Here is a 21,013-nt window from a genome sequence, read left to right on the forward strand (position 1 = left end):
TCCGTTTCTCGCATGAACGCCACCGTCTTGCCTCTGCTTTCCAGTTTCAGAATATGTGGACCAGACACCATACTTTCCAGGATCACGTGCGACAGAGTTGGGTCATTCCGACAGGCACCACTGGTCTCATGAACCTGCGACTGAAACTTGGATGCCTCAAGCAGGCTCTGAAGTGGTGGAACAAGCAGGTATTCGGCAATGATTTTCAGGTACTGGCGGCAGCTGAGAAAGAGGCTGAGGAGTGCGAAGCGGACTTCGATCGGGATCCCTCGGACGCCAACCTCCTTCGCCGTCAGCGGAGAGCGGCGGCCTTGACACGTGCGATTGCACTGGAGGAGGCTTTCTGGAAACAAAAAGCAGCCTGTCGATGGGCAGTGGATGGAGAACGGAACTCCCGTATGTTCCACTCCATGGTGAAGGAACGATGCCGGCGAGCTACGATCTTCTCGATGAGGGACGGTGATCGAACCCTCACCGACCACTCAGCTATTAAGCGATCGGCTATCACCTATTTCTCTGGGATGTTTGGGTAGCCTGATGATGCAGACACATCGGGGATGGATGCTCTGGCGGATGCGCCGCCCCAGGTTCCGTTGGCCGAGTGTGCTCGTTTGCTGGCGCCTCCAACGCGTATGGAGGTTCATGCTGTGGTTTTCTCAATCGACCAGGATAGTGTGGCTGGCCCCGATGGTTTCTCTGCTGCTTTCTACCAAAAGTGCTGGGATATTATTCGGGATGATGTGTTCGATGCCGTCCTGGACTTCTTCTCGGGAGCTCCTCTCTTGAAATTCTATACGGCGACGACACTTGTGCTTATTCCTAAAACGGAGGGGCCAGTTGCATGGACTGACTATCGGCTTATCAGCCTCTGCAATGTGAGTTGCAAGATCATCACGAAGCTACTCACTGCGCGCCTTGGTCCGCTACTGCTGCAGCTTCTGTCGCCACATCAGAGTGGCTTTGTCAGAGGACGGGCGATTGCAGACAATATTTTGCTGGCGTCGGAAATGGTACATGACCTTAATCTGAGGGGGGACTCGCATAACTTGCTGCTGAAATTGGATTTGAACAAGGCATATGACCGGGTATCGTGGCGTTTCCTGCGACATGCGCTTACCAGGTTCGGTTTTCCGGCTCATTTCATCACCCTGATTATGAATTGTGTCGAGCACGCTTGGTACTCGATGTTTGTGAATGGGGATTTGGGCGGTTTCTTCCCCTCCTCGCGAGGCCTCAGGCAGGGAGACCCCCTGTCCCCTACTCTTTTTGTTTTGGCTGCAGATCTCTTATCCCGTGGATTGGAGCGCCTTTACAACCGGTACCCGGACCTGTACTACCGATGTCGTGGTCGTTTCCGGTTGACGCATCTGGCCTATGCGGATGATGTACTAATCTTTGCCAACACTAGTGGGGATCGAATAAGCCTCCTGACTGATTTTCTTTTGACCTATGCACGGACTACTGGTCAGAAGGTGAACTGTCAAAAGAGTCAGCTGGTCTTTAGCCGTCGATGCCCGGAGGGGATACAGCGGCAGCTTCAAGCAGTAACAGGCTTCGGTACGGCTGGCCTTCCTCTCATGTATCTTGGTGCACCGCTTTACGTGGGTAATCGGCGTAATATTCTCTACGAGGAACTCCTTGGGAAGCTCCATCGATATCTGCAGCGGTGGGACTGCTCAGTTCTCTCACATGGGGGTCGCCTGCAGCTGATCAGAAGTACACTTTTCTCGCTCCCCCTCTACCTACTACAGGTACTTCACCCCCCTCAGGCAGTCTTACACTCAGTGGAGCAGCTCTTTGCTCGTTTTTTTTGGGGTTCTTATCATGGTCACCGCCGCCGCCATTGGATCTCCTGGGCGGATGCGGCACGGCCACAGGAGGAGGGTGGGCTTGGTGTTCGCCGATTGTCCGATATGGCCCGAGCCTTCTCTTTTAAATTGTGGTGGCGCCTCAGAGACGGCTCCTCTCTTTGGGCTCGCGCGCTTCAGCACAAGTATTTCCGTAACTCCTTCCCAGGCTTCGCTCCCTGTCGGGCCTACGACAGTCCGGTTTGGAAGCGTCTTTGCCAGATTCGAGATGAGGCACAGAATCAGATCACTTGGAATTTGGGGCGTGGGGAGTGCTACTTCTGGTATGACACTTGGTGCGGGGACCGCCCCCTCTACACCTACCGTCAGGACCGCCCCCCGCCGATCCGAGTGCGAGAGATGTGGATGGATGGTTCGTGGGATTTGGTGCGTCTTCAGGCCTACCTCCCGGAAAACCTCGTTAAGCAGGTCTCTGCGATCCCTTTTGATCCCCTGCATGCTGACCAGCCGATATGGAAGGCTTCGGACACAGGTACTTTTACTACTACTTCCGCTTGGGAGATGAGCCGGACAGTGGGGGCTCGGAGCTGGCTTTCCTCTAGCCTCTGGTCGCCACTCCTTACGCCTACGATGTCTGTATTCCTATGGAATTTATTTCACCGTCGGATACCCGTCGATGAGGCCCTTTGGAGGCTGGGTCTCCCTATTGTATCTCGCTGCCAGTGCTGCCGGGAGTCCGAGACATTTGAGCACTTATTCTTCTCGTCGGCAGTTGCCCAGCGCGTGTGGCGCCATTTCGCAGACCTTTTCTGCATCCACCTCCCGCGAACTCATGCGCCCCACCTTATGGTTTCTGCTTGGCGCCTGTCATCCCCTCATACGCGGAGCATCCGTACTTATATCCCACTTCTGGCCCTCTGGTTTCTTTGGACGGCACGGAATGACGCCAAACACCGAGGTATCCAGATTTCATCTGACCAGATTATTTGGCGTATTCACTCTTATTTGCAGGTTTTATGGCGTGCTGGCATTCTTCAGTGTCAGCACTGGCCTGGGGATGTGCATCTTGCTTCTAGTCTCGGCCTTCGCCTCCCGCCTCCGGTTCTTCGGCCGCCGGTTTTGGTGCGCTGGGAAGCTCCCTCCCCAGGCTGGTTCAAACTCAATACTGATGGGGCATCGCTCGGGAATCCAGGCGCCACTGGAGCCGCGGGCGTTATTCGGGATGCCACCGGCGCTCCCATCGTGGCTTTCCAAGTACCCATTCTGGATGCGACAAATACTTTGGCTGAATTACAGGCGATTCGATCCGGCGTGGACCTTGCGGTTACGCGCGGCCTCCTCCCTCTATGGATCGAGACGGACTCTGCTAGCAGTATCTCCCTCATTTCCTCCTCGACGGGACACTGGACTCTCCAGCCTTGTCTCCACCATCTGCGTCTCCAGCTTCGCAACATCGAGTGGAGGATCTCCCATATTTACCGCGAGGGCAATAAAGTGGCGGACAATTTGGCAAACACTTCTGTTGCCCTTCCTCATACGTGGATTCTGGAGCCGGCATACATCCCCGCGAGGGCTCGTGGCTTCATCCATGCTGACGCGGCGGGCCTCCCGTGCTTTCGCTTCCGTTAGCTTTTATTAGTTGTATTTTTCTTCACTGTTACTTTCTTTACTTTTCCAGCACTTGTACCAAACTTCGCAGAACTACGTATAGCTTGATCCCGTTTGGGTACGTAGGCAGCTCCTTGAGCCCAGCCAAAAAAAAAAAACTGTTCAGACATATTATGGTTATACATTATGAGATCCCGAAGTATAGGAGGTGTATGAAGAGGTTCAAGAGAAAATGCACCTTTTCCACAGCAAAAAGTCATGGTCTCACGGTAGAAAAGAATTGCATGGCAATGATTACATGAGGGCACGCTCGGTAGATTCCATGTTGTGGAATTAATAGTATTTGTATGTGTAGATTGTCGCATAGCATCCTCACGTATCATTCTTCTTCTAACACTCTGTAAGTTAGAATTGCTTGACATATTTTGACACTTTTTATGGAGAGTTCCATGTTGAACGGGTTGGATTCTGTCGGTCAAAAACAAAAAAAAAATTGAAACTTGCCCTCAAGAAAAAAGAAAAGTACAAGAATGGGTCGGGCTAACATATGCTCAGCGTCATGAAGTATTTAACGAAAAATTGACTATTATTCTAAATAACTTGGCTTGAAAAAAGCTTTTAAACTTTCTAACCTCTCTATCCACGCTGAACTGGCGCCGGCAATCGTCAGCAACAAATATATGTGGAGATCAAAGTTACATTAATGAGAAAGCCTGATATTTTGTTCTAGTATGTACATATATATATAATGTCCAAGTGGGAAGTTGGAATACATACAAAGTATGTACATAATTTCAAGAACATACCTCCTGATTTAACCTTAAAAATTTAGCAATGATTCTAGTGAAAAATTCTTTTACTCGACTGATTTGACGTTTATCATTTTTATTATTGCACAAATCAGTAGATTAGTGAGAAGCTGACAAATGTCAAAACTATTTTACTCTCAAGAAATGGTATGTAAATAATAAATTTGTATGGGGATTCGGAATATTTGCTGTAGGACGATATTTTTAAACTGTTTATCGGAGGTGTACAGAGAGATTTGATTAGACCTTTGTTCATTTTTCTTAGAAGAGTTATTTATATGTGGTTCGATACAGAAAAAGAAGAGCATTAAAAAGTTGAAGTGGTTTGTAAGAACCTCATAGTATTAAACATGGCTGTCGTATAATTTGTGCATGGTTCGTACGTTAGGAAAAAAAAATTAATAATAACGTGTTGGTGGAGTCGAAGAGGACGCGTAATTTAAGGATTTGGTGAGCTACGAATGGTAGAAATGATCACAAAATTTCAGAACTGTCAAAACTAATTGATATAATTAGTGCTAGATAATAGGTAATAATTGCTTTTATAGGTTAGTAATGAGCAGGTATATGCATTAAATGCAAATCAGATATGTCAAGAATGACATTCACATATATATATATATAGATATAGATATATCTGTACTACGAAGTATGTAAAAATATAAATATATAATTTTTTAAATGTGTAAGCAAGGAATTTAAAAAATATATATATTATTTGTTAAAATATATTTAAGAAAAAAAAATTTAATAATTTTTTTTAAAAAAAATTTAAAAATTTAATAATTAGACTCTGACAGTTGGGTCCACAAATAAAACCCACGAAAATGGAAGTCGGCTTCTAGAGGCACATTTGAAATAAAAGGTCTGCTAATTGGTCGCGTAAGTAAATGAACAGTAGTTCACTCGTTTGATTGGGGCGACGAATGAAATGTCTGGATAGTTCATTGTTCAGCTGATTGAAGAGACCACATTGTGGTGGCTTGATGGGGCGGCCAGTAAGTCGTTTGGGATAGAAAGAGAAGAGAAAGAAATATAATTTTGATTAAAAAAATATTTTCTACAAAATGATATATATACTGAATTGGCCGGATGACAAGGAGGAGAATCGTCCAGTCGGTTGGGATAGAAAGAGAACAGAAAGAAATATAATAAATATATATTTTTTATATCTGTCCAACCAACCAATTTAAAAAAAAAAATTATTTTTCTTTGGATAACTTTTCAAATTATATTATTGTTGAGCACAAAAAATAATAATAATAATAATGGTAATAGTAGCAGGGTCTTAAAGGAGGTCGGGCGAAGAAAGATGAGATGGCAGACACGGAGGTCGGTCAAGTAGAAAGCGGGCAAAAGAGACATGGCAGTGGACATGCAGGTCTGGTGAAAGACAGTTCTGGGGCGGTACAGGTTTGGTGAAAGGCAGTTCTGGGGCGGTTTAGGTCTGGTGAAAGGCAGTTCTGGGGGGTTCAGGTCGGGTGAAAGGCAGTTCTGGGGCGTTTCAGGTCGGGTGAAAGAAATATAATATATTATATAAATATATATTTTTTATATCTATCCAACCAACCAATTTAAAAAAAAAATTCTTTTTATAATTTTTTTCTATTTTATTAAAAAATTATTTCCTACAAACTGATATGTATATACTGAACTGGTCGGATGGAGAACCGTCCAGTAGCTAGTCGGTTGGATAGAAAAAGGAGATCGGGCGAAGAAGGACGGCTGATGATGAGATCGGTTTAAAGAGGAGGTCGGACAAAGAAGGACGGCTGATGCCGAAGTCGGTTGAAAGAGGAGGTCGGGTGAAGAAGGACGGCAGACACGGAGGTCGGTTGAAAGAGGAGGTCGGCCGCAGAAAGGTCTGTTAATTGGTCACCCAATTGGTCTGAATATAAGCCAAACGGCCCAGAAGTCGGACAAGGAAAGATGAAAGCCAAGACAAAGATCGGGTGCAGAGGTCGGTCAATAGAAGGTCGGGTAAAGAAAGATGGGATGGCAGAGAATGGACTAAGAATATTGTTTACGACAAAATTCTACAACTTGCCGGCATAACATAAACAAGATTTACATTCTATGAATATAAACATATACAATAAAATGAAAAAAAAAACCCCTAAGAGAGAGAATCAGATAATAGACCTGTTGGGAATGGAAGACCCAAAAAAAAGCTCCCCCCAAAAAATTTTGTACCCAAAAAGGGGGAAGGAAACGGGCGTTTGGTCGGGTTTAGGGTAGAAAGATGAGGTAGGCGATACAGAGATCGGGGAAAAATTTGTCGGGCGAAGAAATGTCAGCTGGCAGACGCGTGCATCGGACAAAAGGAATTTGTGGAAAGAAATATGAGTCGGGCGCCCGACTGCTGGGCGACCGAACATGACACAGCCGACCTCTCCCACCATTGAGGTAAAGTATCTCTTAATACCTTTAACAAAAAGTTAATACTTACGTTCAATAAGTAAAATATATATGTTGTGATTTTAACACATTCCCTTCCATAAAATAGCCTTTTGTACTATTAATAAGTTCATGAGTTTGTATTCCACAAAATATTGTACCACAATAACCTTTCGTACATATTGTTAGGTATTACCTAACAATAATGATAACATTCGGACAGTCAGGTTCTAAAACATTTTAATACTCTAAATACTCTATAACACGCCACATTCATACATTACACATACTGATCAGTAACACTAACACGTTACCTATCACCTCAATTAAATTAAAAAACCAAAAAAACACGAAACATAGAAACAAAACAATCAAGCACAAGCTTAGTATAAAACAATATTTCTCTTCTTCTTCTTCACTACTGTACACAACAGTCTTTACTTCCTTAGACATAGTTTTAAAATATATCATATTAACAACTCTACTTAATAATTCAGACCGATTGTATCTTTAGTATCCAGTCATAATAACACCTACTTCCAGAAATACCTATAAGTAAAACCATTCAACCACGTCTCACAGTACATCTACCCGCACATTACCTGCGCAAATTACGCAGAAGTAAGACCCTACAACTGCACAGTTATAAAAATTAATGAAACACAAAAAACTCAATCGTTCACAATTCAACTTTATCACAATCCATTTTCGGAAACACCTTACATACTTCCAACTTATTTTTTGACCAACTTGCGATTCTCACACAAGTATCTGAAATGGACCAAGAGCAACAAGTAATAGATGTTGCCAACCTTACAGTGAATGTTCGAAAGTGGACCATTCGGGTTATGCTACTCGAGACTTCAGCCGAGCGGATTTCCAGTCGGACAGAAAAGGCCTACAAAAGATACATTTTTGTAGATGCCAACGTTTGTTCTCATCCTTACTCTCACCCCTTTAGTTCCTCAATGTTTTTGATTTCCTTTATATACCCAAAATTGTTTAAACATTTTTTAAATATTTAAGGCATTTTATTAATCAATGTAGGGAACAAAAATCCAAGCGTGTGCATTCGAACAGGATATTTGTAAATTGGATGAATGCTTAAGCTTATTTCAGACGTACGATATCTACGGAGATTTTTTCAAGCCATTCAGCACAACACTTTCAGGGTATAACCCAAATGTACAACTCATCCTGAACCAGAAGTCATGCATATCCCCAGTTTTTGATGCAGCTATAAACAGTCTTATCGGAAAACCATCCTTCGTCAGACTATCGAGTTTACAGGCTTTTTTGGACTCTAAGTCTTTCTTTGATAATATACTTTATTACTATCATTCATCCATATACTGCATGTCAAAAATTTCCTTAATAGTACAAACTTATTATTTAGCTTACATGTAACAATCTTTCATCTTCATTGCATTACCACTGACCTCTTACTTATGACAATGTCAAAATTATTATATCCAAATATATTATAGATGTCATCGGCATTGTAATCGATGTTGGTCCGGTCAAGTTTAGAGGGACCGACAAACTGCAAGAAATAACAATCGTTACTGAAGAGTAATTTCAATTTCTCTATCAAATAACATTACTAATATTTTTCAACCTCTGTGTAAAAGTTAACAAATTATTTCTATCAACAGGAAATTACCAACACAGTTAACTATTTGGAATGATCTGGTACAAGCAGAAGGATATAAAATCCACTCTCTACTTCCAGAAAGACCAATTATTGCAGCACTTAACATCAAGGCTTCAAGTTATAAAGGTAGCTTTACATTATTTTATCTCTAAACTAACAAAAAATGTTTAATGTTAATTTCAATACAGGGTTATTTTAATATAAAATCCCATCTCTGCTATGTTTAATGTTATTGTATCCTCTCTTTACAATAGCATATGTGTTGGTCATCCTTCATCATTAGTAACAAGTGATTTGATTTATTTATAATATATGACAATTTGTTCATTTCAGTTTAATGTTTTAAAACATAGCAGCACTTATAACATATTGCTCACAATACTATTTTCGTTGAGCTTTAAATTAGGGGTTTCATTGTCTGCCATGTCAATGGCTAACTTTCTGTTAGATCCACCATACCCGGAGAGGATGGCACTTCATCAATGGTAAAATTTAACGCATTATTATCGATCTCTTAGTTTAAACATACTTTAAACATTTTTAAATTAATACAAATAAATTTGGTTTAGGAAACAAGATGAGAAGGCATATCTTGAGGAACTGCTATCCTCAAAAAATTCTGAAAGTCCAGCACTTCATCCAACAATACCAAATTTCGGACTTTCAACAATAAAAGCAATGTGCGACTCACCAGTTAAGTTCCCAACCATTTATCATCCAATACTAACGTACATAGACCTTTTTTTACTAACTATAGTAAATTCAATAAGCAGGCAACTGATCATAGAATTAGAGGAACCTACAAAATCCTTGTACCAACAAACTTTAAGTTCTCATATGGTGCGTGTGGTAAATGCCACACATCCACAAAAACACCTGTTAACCACACATTCCATTGTTTTCGTTGTTCAAGAGTTCAAAAATGTGAAGCAAGGTATAGTAAAACTTTTTTCAGCATTTACTTCTAAATTCTTATATAACTAATTCATTTTCACAATTGCAGATACTTGTTGAACGTGGAAGTTGCAGACACAACTGGCTCCGTCAAATGCATTGCATATGAGAAAACTGTAGCAATACTTTTGGATTGTCAGCTCGAACTTTTGCAAGCCAGAACAGAAAAGGTACTATAACGCTACAATATAACACCTTTTTTAAAGCAGTTCCTGGAACATTAATGCAAATTTCAATATATCACATAACCAGGCAACTTTACTACCAATATAACCTTAGATTGGTACATACCTTTTCCAGGAGCTTATTTCACTGTGCGAAAGCCGCAACAAAGTTGTCAGCAATACCGAGTTCACCTTCACAATCAAGAAAAAAAAAAAAACAACGTTAGTAAAGTTCAACGCAGATAGTTATACTATCAACACCATGGAAGTATTGAACTTGGGTAATTCACTTTACTATGTCATTGATCTAAAAACCAAAAGTACTATCCGTTCTAAATTTAACATTCTAATGATTGTCTATTTGACCTTTTATAGCAGAAGACCAGCTGAATTTAGGTACAACTGATTCACCAACCCATATCAATCCGGAACCATCGGGACTCACTCCATCACTATCGCAGGTTACAACATCAGATTCACCATTTCATGCTCCAAATACAAGTTAAGTGATCATGTCCACCGTAAATGCATGTTATAATTGTACTTATATATATAACCATCTCAAACATAAAATTACTCTTTCATATTCACATTTACTTACAATGTTACTAATTTATATAATAGGGAGCATCCGCAAAAACCTCACACCATTGCTGATTGATGATGATAGCTTCTTGTCCACAAACCGCACAAAAAAAGAAAAGCAACCTGCAACACCCACCAAAAAGAGTAAACTCAGTAGCAAGAAATAGTTTCCATCAACACTAGCATACCTTTTGGCATATGCACTTTTTGCTGTACTAAAACAACTATGAGGACAAAGATTGGCCGTAGCACATTTCCACTTTTCCCATCTCAATGATTCACGATACTAATATGCACTAATTAATGCCTACTGATTGGCCAATATTTTTGGTTATTGAATAGTTTAGAAGCATATTTGTACTGAGCATTGAAGCCTACTGCTTACTCAATGATCGACGTTGACAATGTCTATTAATTCACATTTACTGCTTCGTCAATGTTTTCTTATTATTGAATGTTTTATAGACACCCTTAATGTATAAAATTGTATGGTTTTTATTTCAATAATATTCTGGTTTCTATTGTAAAGAAACTTAAATGGGTCATTTCCCTTTATTGACCTTACGTCCATAACCACATTTGAATACGTGTTGTAAACAATAACTATTCAGTAATGTCAAATTAACATATATTTTGTTTTATCAGTTTAACCGCCCCAGAACTGCCTTTCACCCGACCTGAACCCCCCAGAACTGCCTTTCGGCTGATCTCAAGTGGCATCAGTTACCGCACTCAACTGCTTCGGCCGACCAAAGGTCTTACTGCCTTAAATGGGCTGTTGGCCCGACCTATATGTGGTCCGACCTGGATATTATTTTCTTTGTCCATCATCTTGCCCGATTTCTTTTCACCCGACCTACATAATGTCCGACTTCGTGTCCGACATTATCGCAACCGTCCTTGGTGCCCGACTTTATCACATCCGACCTCCGTGTCTGGCCTTGCCACGCCCGACCTTATCAGATCTGACTTCCTGCCCGACCTTCTCATGTCCGACTACCCTGCCCGACTCACTCAGGTCCGACCTCTCTGCCCGAATGTATCACGTCCGACCTTATTGCCCGACCTTATCAGGCCTGACTACGTGCCCTGGTTGTACAGATATAAGAAATATATATTTATATAATTTATTATATTTATTTCTCTCCTCTTTCTATCCAACCGACTACCTACTGGACGGTTCTCCATCCGATATATTCAGTATATATATATATCATTTTGTAGAAAATAATTTTTTAATAAAATAGAAAAAAATATCCAAACAAAAATATATTTTTTAAAATTTGTTGGTTACACAGATATAAAAAATATATATTTATATAATTTATTATATTATATTTCTTTCAATCCCAATGGTCGCCCCAATCAAGCGACTGAACTACTGTTCACTTAATTGGGCGACAAAGTAACAGACCAGTCTTCGGCCGACCTCCGTATCGGCCGCCTCCTTCTTCACCCGACTTCCTCTTTCGATCGACCTCAGTTAAGACCCTGCTACCATTATCATTATTTTTATTATTATTATTTTTTGCACGTAACAATATTTATATAATTTATTATATTTTTTTATCTCATTTTTCTATCCCAACCGACTACGTATTGGACGGTTCTCAGTATATATATCATTTTGTAGAAAATAATCTTTTTAATAAAATAGAAAGAAAAATATCCAAAGAAATATATATTTTTTTAAATTTGTTGGCTGCACAGATATAAAAAATATATATTTATATAATTTATTATATTATATTTCTTTCAATCCCAATGGTCTCCCCAATCAAGCGACTGAACTACTGTTCACTTAATTGGGCGACCAATTAACAGACCTGTCTTCACCCGACCTCCGTATCGGCCGCCTCCTTCTTCCCCCGACTTCCTCTTTCGACCGACCTGCGTTAAGACCCTGCTACCATTATCATTATTTTTATTATTATTATTTTTTGTACGTAACAATGTTTATATAATTTATTATATATTTTTTATCTCATTTTTCTATCCCACCCGACTACCTATTGGACGGTTCTCAGTATATATATCATTTTGTAGAAAATATTTTTTTAATAAAATAGAAAAAAATATCCAAACAAAATATATATTTTTTTAAATTTGTTGGTTGCACAGATATAAAAAATATATATTAAATTATATAAATATTGTTACGTACAAAAAATAATAATAATAAAAATAATGATAATGGTAGCAGGGTCTTAACGGAGTTCGGTCGAAAGAGGAAGTCGGGTTGAGAAGGAGGCGGCCGATACGGAGGTCGGGCGAAGACAGGTCTGTTAATTGGTCGCCCAATTAAGTGAACAGTAGTACAGTCGCTTGATTGGGGCGACCATTGGGATCGAAAGAAATATAATATAATAAATTATATAAATATATATTTTTTATATCTGTGCAACCAACAAATTAAAAAATATATATATTTCTTTGGATATTTTTTTTTAATTACTGAGCTGTTGGATGTTCTTGAGAGTTGTGTTTTTTCAATTCTATTTGCTATTTTGTAGTAATTTACTTGTACAAAATATATTGATATGGATATCATTTTGTAGATCATAACGTTTTCTCTAATACATATCAAAAAATGCATTTGAAATTAATGGAGGAGTTTTTGAAGTTGTTGGGCACGCAAAACAAAAATAATTTTTGTCCGACCACGTATCGTTTGTCTCATTCTGCTTCGCCCGACCTCACTTGGTCCGACTCCGCATTAACCGACCTCCATATCAGTCGACCTCCGTGTCGTTCGACTCATCTGACAGCGGACCACACGACTTGCTCAACCGACTTCAGACTATCTGACCTATGTAACCGACTGAGAACCAACCGACAGCGGATCAGCCGATTGAGAACCAACCAACGGTGGACAAATTTTGCAAATGAGTTGATCAAATAACTTAGAGCAAGTTAAGTTAAGGTAATGTTTACATTTGTTACATAAAAATGCGACACACGTTACATAAGGAGCGCTTTCAAGGCGGTTACTAGGTCGGCCCATTTCTGTTCAGTGCGGGCCATTCTTCTTTGATGGACGGCACTTTCGTGCTCCTGGATCATCCTTGACCGAGCACTGGCTTGGAGTTGGTCATGGAGGCTAGCGCAAGTCTGGCTCTGCTCCTCCACCAGGCGACTATCCTCCTGAATGCAACCTTCTAATGACTCCAGCTGTTTCTGAAGGTTCTCGAGTTCCTTCATTTTCTGAGAGATTTCAGTTGTCAAATGATGGCACACTTGCTGGTGTTCAGTCAACCTACTAGAAGCTTCATTCAGTACCGTTGTCGCCTTTGACAGGGACGCCTCAATGGTTGCAGTGTCAGGGATGGGCTGAGACGATGCAGAGTCGGATGTTGGGGGTCGAATCAAAGGCAGGTCGATTTGAAGTTCAATGATCCTCTCCATCATCCGACTGAGGATTGGTGCCACGACAGACTCAGCAGGAGTCTGCAACAATAAATCAACGACCACCTGACGTAGAGAGTTTACATCTCCAGAGCTCAGATCGGCCAAGGAAACATCGACGCAGCGCAGTAGTACTGGTCAGGCAGATCCCAGTAATGGCACTTTGCTGAGGAAAGTAAGCTCACGAGTTGCCTATTTAAGTACCTCAGAGTGATTAAAGATTCATAAGTTAAAATAGAGTTCATAAGTTAAAATAGAGCTAATGCAGTGATATGGATGTTACCCGGTGGAGGACGGCCGTAGCTTCAGAAGGAGTTAGCAGAACGGGAGTTAGTGGGGGAGGGCCAGAAGGGTTCCTCATCCGACCAACCGATTCGGCGGCTGCGGGCAGAGGACCTATGAAGCCTGGCTCAGAACCCTGAAAATGTAAGACATCAAGTCAAAGAGAGTTTACCATACGGGGATGAAGACAAGGAAAAATACTAACCACGGCTTCGCTGTTCTGATTAACAGAAGGGTCGCCCTACTCTGAAGAAGAGACGTCGACTGGTTCAAAGTGTTGGACTGGTACAGGGTCTGCTTGGACTGGTTCAGGGTTTGCTTGGACTGGTTGAGGATCTGCTTGGACTGATGCAAGGATCGGTGGTTCTGGTTCTACGTTCGGTTGAACCAGGTCAGGGACCGCCGGCGGTTGGTGTTCAGTTATCGTTGGTTCGACCACTGCGTCGGCTGCCGCAAGCCCCTGAGATAAGGAATATAAGTTAAGACTCTAGATAGGAAAATAATCTCACAACATGCTATATGCTAACCGGGAGCACGGGCGGCTGAGGAGGGGTGCATGTCGATGAGGCAATCACCATGACCGTCGGGTCCTCTTCCCGACGAATCACTGACGGTGCCGCCGATGGAATGGCGGACCTTTGGCCGACCGGCATTTCCGGTCGGACTGGGAGGAGGTTGATGAAGACATCTGCCTCAATGTCGGGTCCTTGTCAAGACGCATCACGGGCGGCTCTTTCGGTATAGCGCCCGATTGTTCACCGTTCCGTGCTGCAGGCGGGGAAGAAGTTGACTGCGCCCAGGTAAAGAGGTAAAAGTTAGAAACCATAATTACGAGAAATGAAAGACTTTGGGGGGATTACCTCAGGGACGGATGGTGAATCGCCTCACAAAGCAGCTGGTAGGGCAGATGCCAAGGTAGTTGCTCGGGTGCTAGGCTGATCGGTTAGGTTGGCGCATGGTGGATCAACCGACTGATCCGTTTCATGTTCGGCAGTCTGGTCGGCTGGTTCCTCAGCAAGCGTCACTGAGGAAAAACCTTGTCAAGAATAAATTGAAGGAAAAACAGAGTTAAGGTTACGGTTTATGTACCCATTTGTCGCCGCACATTGGCAGGCATCCAGATTGGGTCCACAGGTAGGGCCACCAAATAATCCTCTACCGCCTGCCGATCATATACCGGTCTTGTGGTGGCCTTCGGTCGGGCGGCTCTTTTCCTCTTTGGAGCGCTGAGGCCTTCGGCGGGAGCCGCCCGTTTGCTCCTGAGGACCGTGGCAAGAATTCGCGACCCCAAAGCAAGGGCTGGAGGAGGGGTTAATATCGCCAGCAATTGGTCAGTAGGAGGGGCCACCACCGCCCAAGTATCCGACCACCAAGAGGCAAAGGTTTCCACCGTCTTGGGGTCACGGCGGAAAGGAAGGTAGGAGTTGGAAGTTATGTAAGAAATCAGATGGAAAAGATAAGGTGAAATCAAAGAAGGGGTAACTCGCCCGTCGGGGCTCTGAGTTATTAGGTGTGGACGGGCGAGTGGACCTGGCAAACCTTGACAGCAGCCAAACTGTCGAGACAAAAATTGCGGCTGATAGTTGAAAGTATAAAAAGACTTACGGTTTCTCTTATCAAACTTGGGACTGGAAAAAAGAGACCGTGGTTTAAGGGTTGAGTCCCAAGAATGAGGATAGGTCGGGTGAGGCAAAGGGTCTGGATAACACAAGGGGTAATTGGTTTCCGAATAAGGCCAAAAAAGTTCAGTAAGATACTGAACGTAAAGCTCATAGACAAAAAATTTTGAGTTACTGCGGTCGCCTGAAAGAATAGCCGCAATTACCCGGTCAGAAGGGTAAAGACTGGAAGAGTTTGGGGTTAGCTGAGCAAGGGCCAACCCAAGAGATCTACGGGCGTTCGGGGTAATGGGCACCCGACCACAAAAGGCGTTCGGAAAGTAAAGTCTCAGCCAAAGCTCCAAAAACCAAAAAGGACCAGACGCAGTTGTGTCCGCCCTCTTGGTATCTACTAGACAGTCACTGACTCTGGATAACCCCTCATACAAATTGGCCAAAAAGAGGGTCCCTAAAGAAAAGAAGCGACCAGTGGCTAAGTGGATGGCTAAGTCTACTTGCGAGGTCAAGATTGATTTGGAGGGAGAAAGAATTATATATCTGAAGAAAGGAGCAGAAAAGAAGGTTCAACATACAAACAAATATAAAGAAAATGAATTTACATAGAGGAAATTATATACCTGCATAGCCAGAACAGCAGAAAAGCGGTGTGCTCCAAGGCAGTTACTGGAGAACCCTCTGTACCCCGAAAGCGGAGGACAAAGTTGGTCCAGCTGCGTTCCCTCTCAGGTGTGCGAGCAAGCGACCAGCCTTCATGGTCGGGCGCTGGTTCTTGCCCATCCAAGGACCCAAAGACAGGGTCGTCACCAACCACGGGGAGGTGGGCAATCATAGCCACATCCATCAGGGTTGGGCCAATGGGGCCAGTTGGGAGAAGGAAAACACCCAGTTGGGCATTCCAAAAGGCCGCCATAGCAAAAAGGACTTTGTCGTGAAGGTACAATGGTTGAGTAGCTAGAAAAATGGCCTTATCAATCCCTTGCCGTTGCCATTGTTCATAAAAAACAGGACGTAGCCTCGAATACCAAGAACGAAAGGCATCTTTGGGATCTGTAAGATGTGTTTTAATATGATCATTAATGCGCTCAGGTTTGAAATCAGGGCTGTTAATAGCTAAGGGGGTTACAGAACAGATAATGCTCTTCATTCGAACAACATCCTCAGAAGAGGTACAATAGGGACGAAGAGTGGGAGTAAGAACAGCAGAAGAAACAAAAGGGATTTCTGGAATTTCTGGATATGAACCATCAAAAGGTAGAGCTGGGACGTACTGGTTAGCCATGGTTGAAAGGAGCAAAGCGCGAAAGGGAGAAGAGAAAGTATTGGATCGCAAAAGGAGGAAAGTAATTAGAACGCGTTAGAAAGAAGATGAAGACGAAGGGGATTAAAGTAAGGTTTTTCTGCAAAAACCCCAGATTAAACACCGTAATGATCAACCGACTCCCTCATCAAATCACATCTCACATTGATCGAGAAGTGACAGCAGGGAGTCAGGCGGGAAGAGCCAAATTGTGAAATAATTAAGGGTTTCTTTCGGCTTTTGGTGAGAATCTAACGAATCGGGCCCACAAATGAAACCTAACAAAGGAAAGTGGGCTTTTAGGGGGCCCATTCAAGAGAAACGCCTGTTCAGATCCTACTTCGCCCGACTTACTCTTTCGACCGACCTCAATTGGCCCGACCTCCTTATCGTCCGTCTCATCTTCCTTGCCCGACCTTCTTTGGACCGACCTTCTTTTAACCGACCTCCTTTAAAACCCTGCTACCATTATCATTAATATTATTATTTTTTTGTACGTAACAAATATCTATTTATATAATTTATTATATTTTTTTCTCTCATCTTTCTATCCCAACCGACTACTTACGGGGCAGTTCTCCTCCTTGTCATCCGACCAATTCAGTATATATATCATTTTGTAGAAAATAATTTTTTAATAAAATAGGAAAAAATTATAAAAAGAAATTTATTTGTTTTTTTTTTTAAATTGGTTGGTTGGACAAATATAAAAAATATATATTTATTGATGTGTTTATAATTTATTAAATTTCTTTCACCCGACCTGAACCGCCCCAGAACTGCCTTTCACCCGACTGAACCCCCAGAACTGCCTTTCACCAGACCTGCACCGCCCCAGAACTGCCTTTCACCAGACCTGCATGTCCATTGCCATGTCTCTTTTGCCCGCCTTCTACTTGACCGACCTCCGTGTCTGTCATCTCATATTTCTTCGCCCGACCTCCTTTAAGACCCTGCTACTATTACTATTATTATTATTATTATTTGTGCTCCACAATAATATAATTTGAAAAATTATCCAAAGAAAAAAAATATATATATATATATATATTTTAGTAATAATATATGCCGACGGTAGGGTTTTGACACCTGAATTACCTATTCGCCCTTCGGCAAAATAGTTAAAACAATGCACTAATGCCTCGTCCATTGACACGTGTATGAATTATCTTTTTTGCCCTTGTCAAAATTTGCCTTTAACCACCCAGTCATTCCTCCTCAAGTGACACGTGTTTTGCCTGTTCCACCGACCGTCCCCACCAGTTACATAATCCAACTGGCCCACCCGACCCCGACCTTTACTTTTCGGAATACCGTGTCTGTCCTGGCGTATTTATTTTATCCCGACTTTTAATTGTCCATCCGCCGTGTTTGGTATGCAAACTTTCGTCACCCAAAGTCTCGCTCGTCTCATCTTCCTACCCCCTTATCCTTTCTTCCGACCCTCGTACCTGCCATCTAATATTTCAGCACCCGACCTTATTCCGGACACCCATCTTGATTAGCTTCTCATTTGTTCCGTACTTGCCCGACCTCAAAATCACGGGTTACTTTGGACGACCGCCTTCTTAACGCCACATGAATCGCCCGGCTCGTATTTTTTCCCCCAAATCCATTTTCCCGACCTACATGTCCGTTCGCGCAAATTCTCCCTGCCGACCTCCTTCTCACCGACCTCCGTAGCGCGGGTTCTATCTTTCTACCCGACTTACGTCTGCGCCACATATCTGGTTTTCGGCCTGGGTGCATATCATATTCCTTGCTTCGGCTGGCCTCTCGTTGCCCGACCTCATAAACACGTGTTAGTTTGCCTTATATTCAGAACCCTTTTAAAGATCCTTTTACTGTTGCTAGGCCCATTACACTCTAGACCTACCTTTACTCTAATTTTGTAGGCCCATTCCCAAAAACCCTACATATCAGTTTTTTCTTACTCAACAGTTTGCTTCTTCCCGCCCGACTCTTAAGCGTCACTTCTCTGCGTATATGAGACGTGACGTTTAGGGGTTTACAGCACAGTTCAATCATTACATTGTTTCATGTCCCATCGCGGGGTTTATGTGAAACTGTTCTCTCACTCTTCCGAAGTCACGCACTCCAAATTCTGAGACCCTTCTCTTTTCGTCCACCGACCATCCTCCTCCAAAAACCTCTTCTTCTTCATTTTCTTCATCCCTTTGAAAATGGCCAATGAGTATGTTCCTGCACTTCCTTTCGATGGGACTCAGCCATCGATCTCCTTTGTGGCTTCAAAAGTACTCACCCCTACCGTCAGGCCTTATTGCACCACCGCCGAAGATGCTGAGCGTATGGGATCCGTGATTTATCAGGTCACTCCGATAGTCATCAACGATGCTGCGTTCAACCCGGAACGCCTTCTCGACAACATCAGAACTCATCTAACCGATCCAAAAGACGCCTATCGTAAATGGTACAAGAGGCTCCTCCCCCATTTTGAAGAACAATGGAGGAGGCAAGGTATTGATAAAGCCATCCTCCTTTCGACTCAACCCCTTCATCTTCACGACAAAGCCCTGCTAGCAATGGCGTCTTTCTGGCATTCCCAGATGGGCGTCTTCTTTCTACCTTCTGGCCCTATTGGCCCGACCCTGCTGGACGTGGCCATCATTGCCCATTTTCCTATAGTGGGTGATGATCCCGTTTTGGTTTCTTGTGAAGATCGACAGCCTTCGGCAGACCATGGTGGTTGGGCCCTCGCGAAGCTTCCTGAGAAAGAGAGAAGCTGGACTACCTTTGTCAACAAATATCTGGGTGAGAAAGGCACCCCTGTTTCTGAATTGGAGCACACAGCATTCATTCTTTTTTGGTTGTCCAGGTACCCTTTCTTACTTTATAATCTTTTATGTAAATTCAAAGTTGGACGTTTTGGTTGAATTCCTTCTTTCTTTACAGATACATCATTCTCTCCCCCTCCAAACTTATCCTTTCTTCCCAGGTGGACCTGGCCATTCACCTGGCCAGCGGCCAATTTTTCTCATTAGGAACCCTATTTTTGGCCAACCTTTTTGAGGGGTTAACCCAACTCAGCACCCGCTTGACCGATACGAAGAAGGCGGACACAGCTGCTTCGGGACCATTTTGGTTCCTGGAGCTGTGGCTCCGTCTATATTTCCCCAATGCCTTTTTTGGCCGACTCCCGATTGCCCCGAACCCACAAAGGTCGATAGGCCTTGCCTTAGCCAAACTAACCCCGAGCTCGTCTAATTTGCATCCATCCGACCCTGTCATAACCCTAATTTTAACTGAAGACCGAAGCAACTCCCGCTTTTTTGTATATCAATCTCTTATACAGTACAATACTGAGCCTCTTTGGCTTTTCCCTGACACGCCGTATCCCGGCTCTTATCCCGACCCACTCCCCCATCCGACATATCCCTTTTCTTGAGACGCCGCTCTCAAACCCCGATCTCTATTTTCCAGTAAGAGGTCGGATAAGAAAAATCTTAGATCCTTTTATACCTTCAATTATCAGCCTCAATTTTTGGCCCGACAGTTCGGCTGCTGTCAGGGCCTGCCGGGACCACTTGGCTGCCCACACCTAATACCTCAAAGTCCAGAAGGGCTGGTCAAGCCGGCATTAATCCCGACCTATCTTACTCAACTAACCGCATACATCACCTCCAACTCCTACTTACCGTTCCGCCCAAACCCTTCGGCCGCAGATACCTTCCCGACCTGGTGGTCATCACTTTGGTCCGTTATTGCTCCCCCGACGGATCAGTTGGTCGGGAAACTTGTCCTGCCCCCAGCCTTGGCGCTGGGTTCTCCTCGATTAGCCGCTGCTCCGAGAAGGAAAAGACAGGCGGCAGCCACAGACGGTTTCGGCTCGAGAAAGAAGAAGCAGAAGCCCGCCCCTATCATCAATAGACAGGCCGTCGAGGAGTTCCTGGCGTCGCTGCCAGTGGATACAAGCGGCCTACCAAAATACTTGAGAGAACAATTCGGTAAGTTCTTACATTCTTAATTTAATTTTTTTTTTAAAAAAACACCTGCCCTTTTGAACTTTAATTATTTCTATTTCAGGGAGCCCTTCGTTGGCACCGATCACATCCCCGACTGTATCTCTGTCTACAGAGGCTCGACCGACCAACCTACCGGCAAGTGATCCTCAACCTACGGCGGCTCAACCGTCCATTACTTTGACTTCCTCTCCATCACCCCCGATCTCGACTGCACAACATCCGACCGTCTCATCTACTGACACATCCATCCAAGAAGCGCTAGCCCAAACGGTCGCTCCTCCAGGAGATCAACCGACCTCAAGCCGACCAACCATCACACGTCCGACCCCTGTGCTGGTTGAGGTCAAGTATTCCCTAATACATTTAAGAAAAATAAAATACTTACGTAACCACTAATTTCAATTTTCCTTACTATAGGTCAGCTTAAGCCCTTCGTCGGTTGCTCCTC

At 43.2% G+C, this 21,013-nt stretch overlaps 1 protein-coding gene across 1 annotated transcript; it reads left to right on the plus strand.

Moving 5' to 3' along the window:
* Positions 1–557: 557 nt before the first annotated feature.
* On the plus strand, positions 558–9,784 carry LOC127261695 (uncharacterized). Its single transcript, XM_051289992.1, has 5 exons — positions 558–2,728; positions 2,820–2,955; positions 3,105–3,346; positions 9,280–9,400; positions 9,770–9,784. Exons 1-5 carry the CDS (start codon positions 558–560, stop codon positions 9,782–9,784), a joined length of 2,685 nt encoding a protein of 894 aa, XP_051145949.1.
* Positions 9,785–21,013: the final 11,229 nt, after the last annotated feature.

This window comes from Andrographis paniculata, unplaced genomic scaffold (genome assembly GCF_009805555.1).
Source record: "Andrographis paniculata isolate CXL003 unplaced genomic scaffold, ASM980555v1 Contig64END, whole genome shotgun sequence".
Taxonomy (NCBI): domain Eukaryota; kingdom Viridiplantae; phylum Streptophyta; class Magnoliopsida; order Lamiales; family Acanthaceae; genus Andrographis; species Andrographis paniculata.

Coding starts and splice junctions, on each gene's coding strand:
- LOC127261695 (XM_051289992.1), top strand. CDS start 558: ATGGATGCTCTGGCGGATGCGCCGCCCCAGGTTCCGTTGGCCGAGTGT. Junction 2,956..3,104: donor CTGGGAAGCTCCCTCCCCAG/GCTGGTTCAAAC, acceptor GCTGAATTACAG/GCGATTCGATCCGGCGTGGA. Junction 3,347..9,279: donor TCTGTTGCCCTTCCTCATAC/GTGGATTCTGGA, acceptor TCACAATTGCAG/ATACTTGTTGAACGTGGAAG.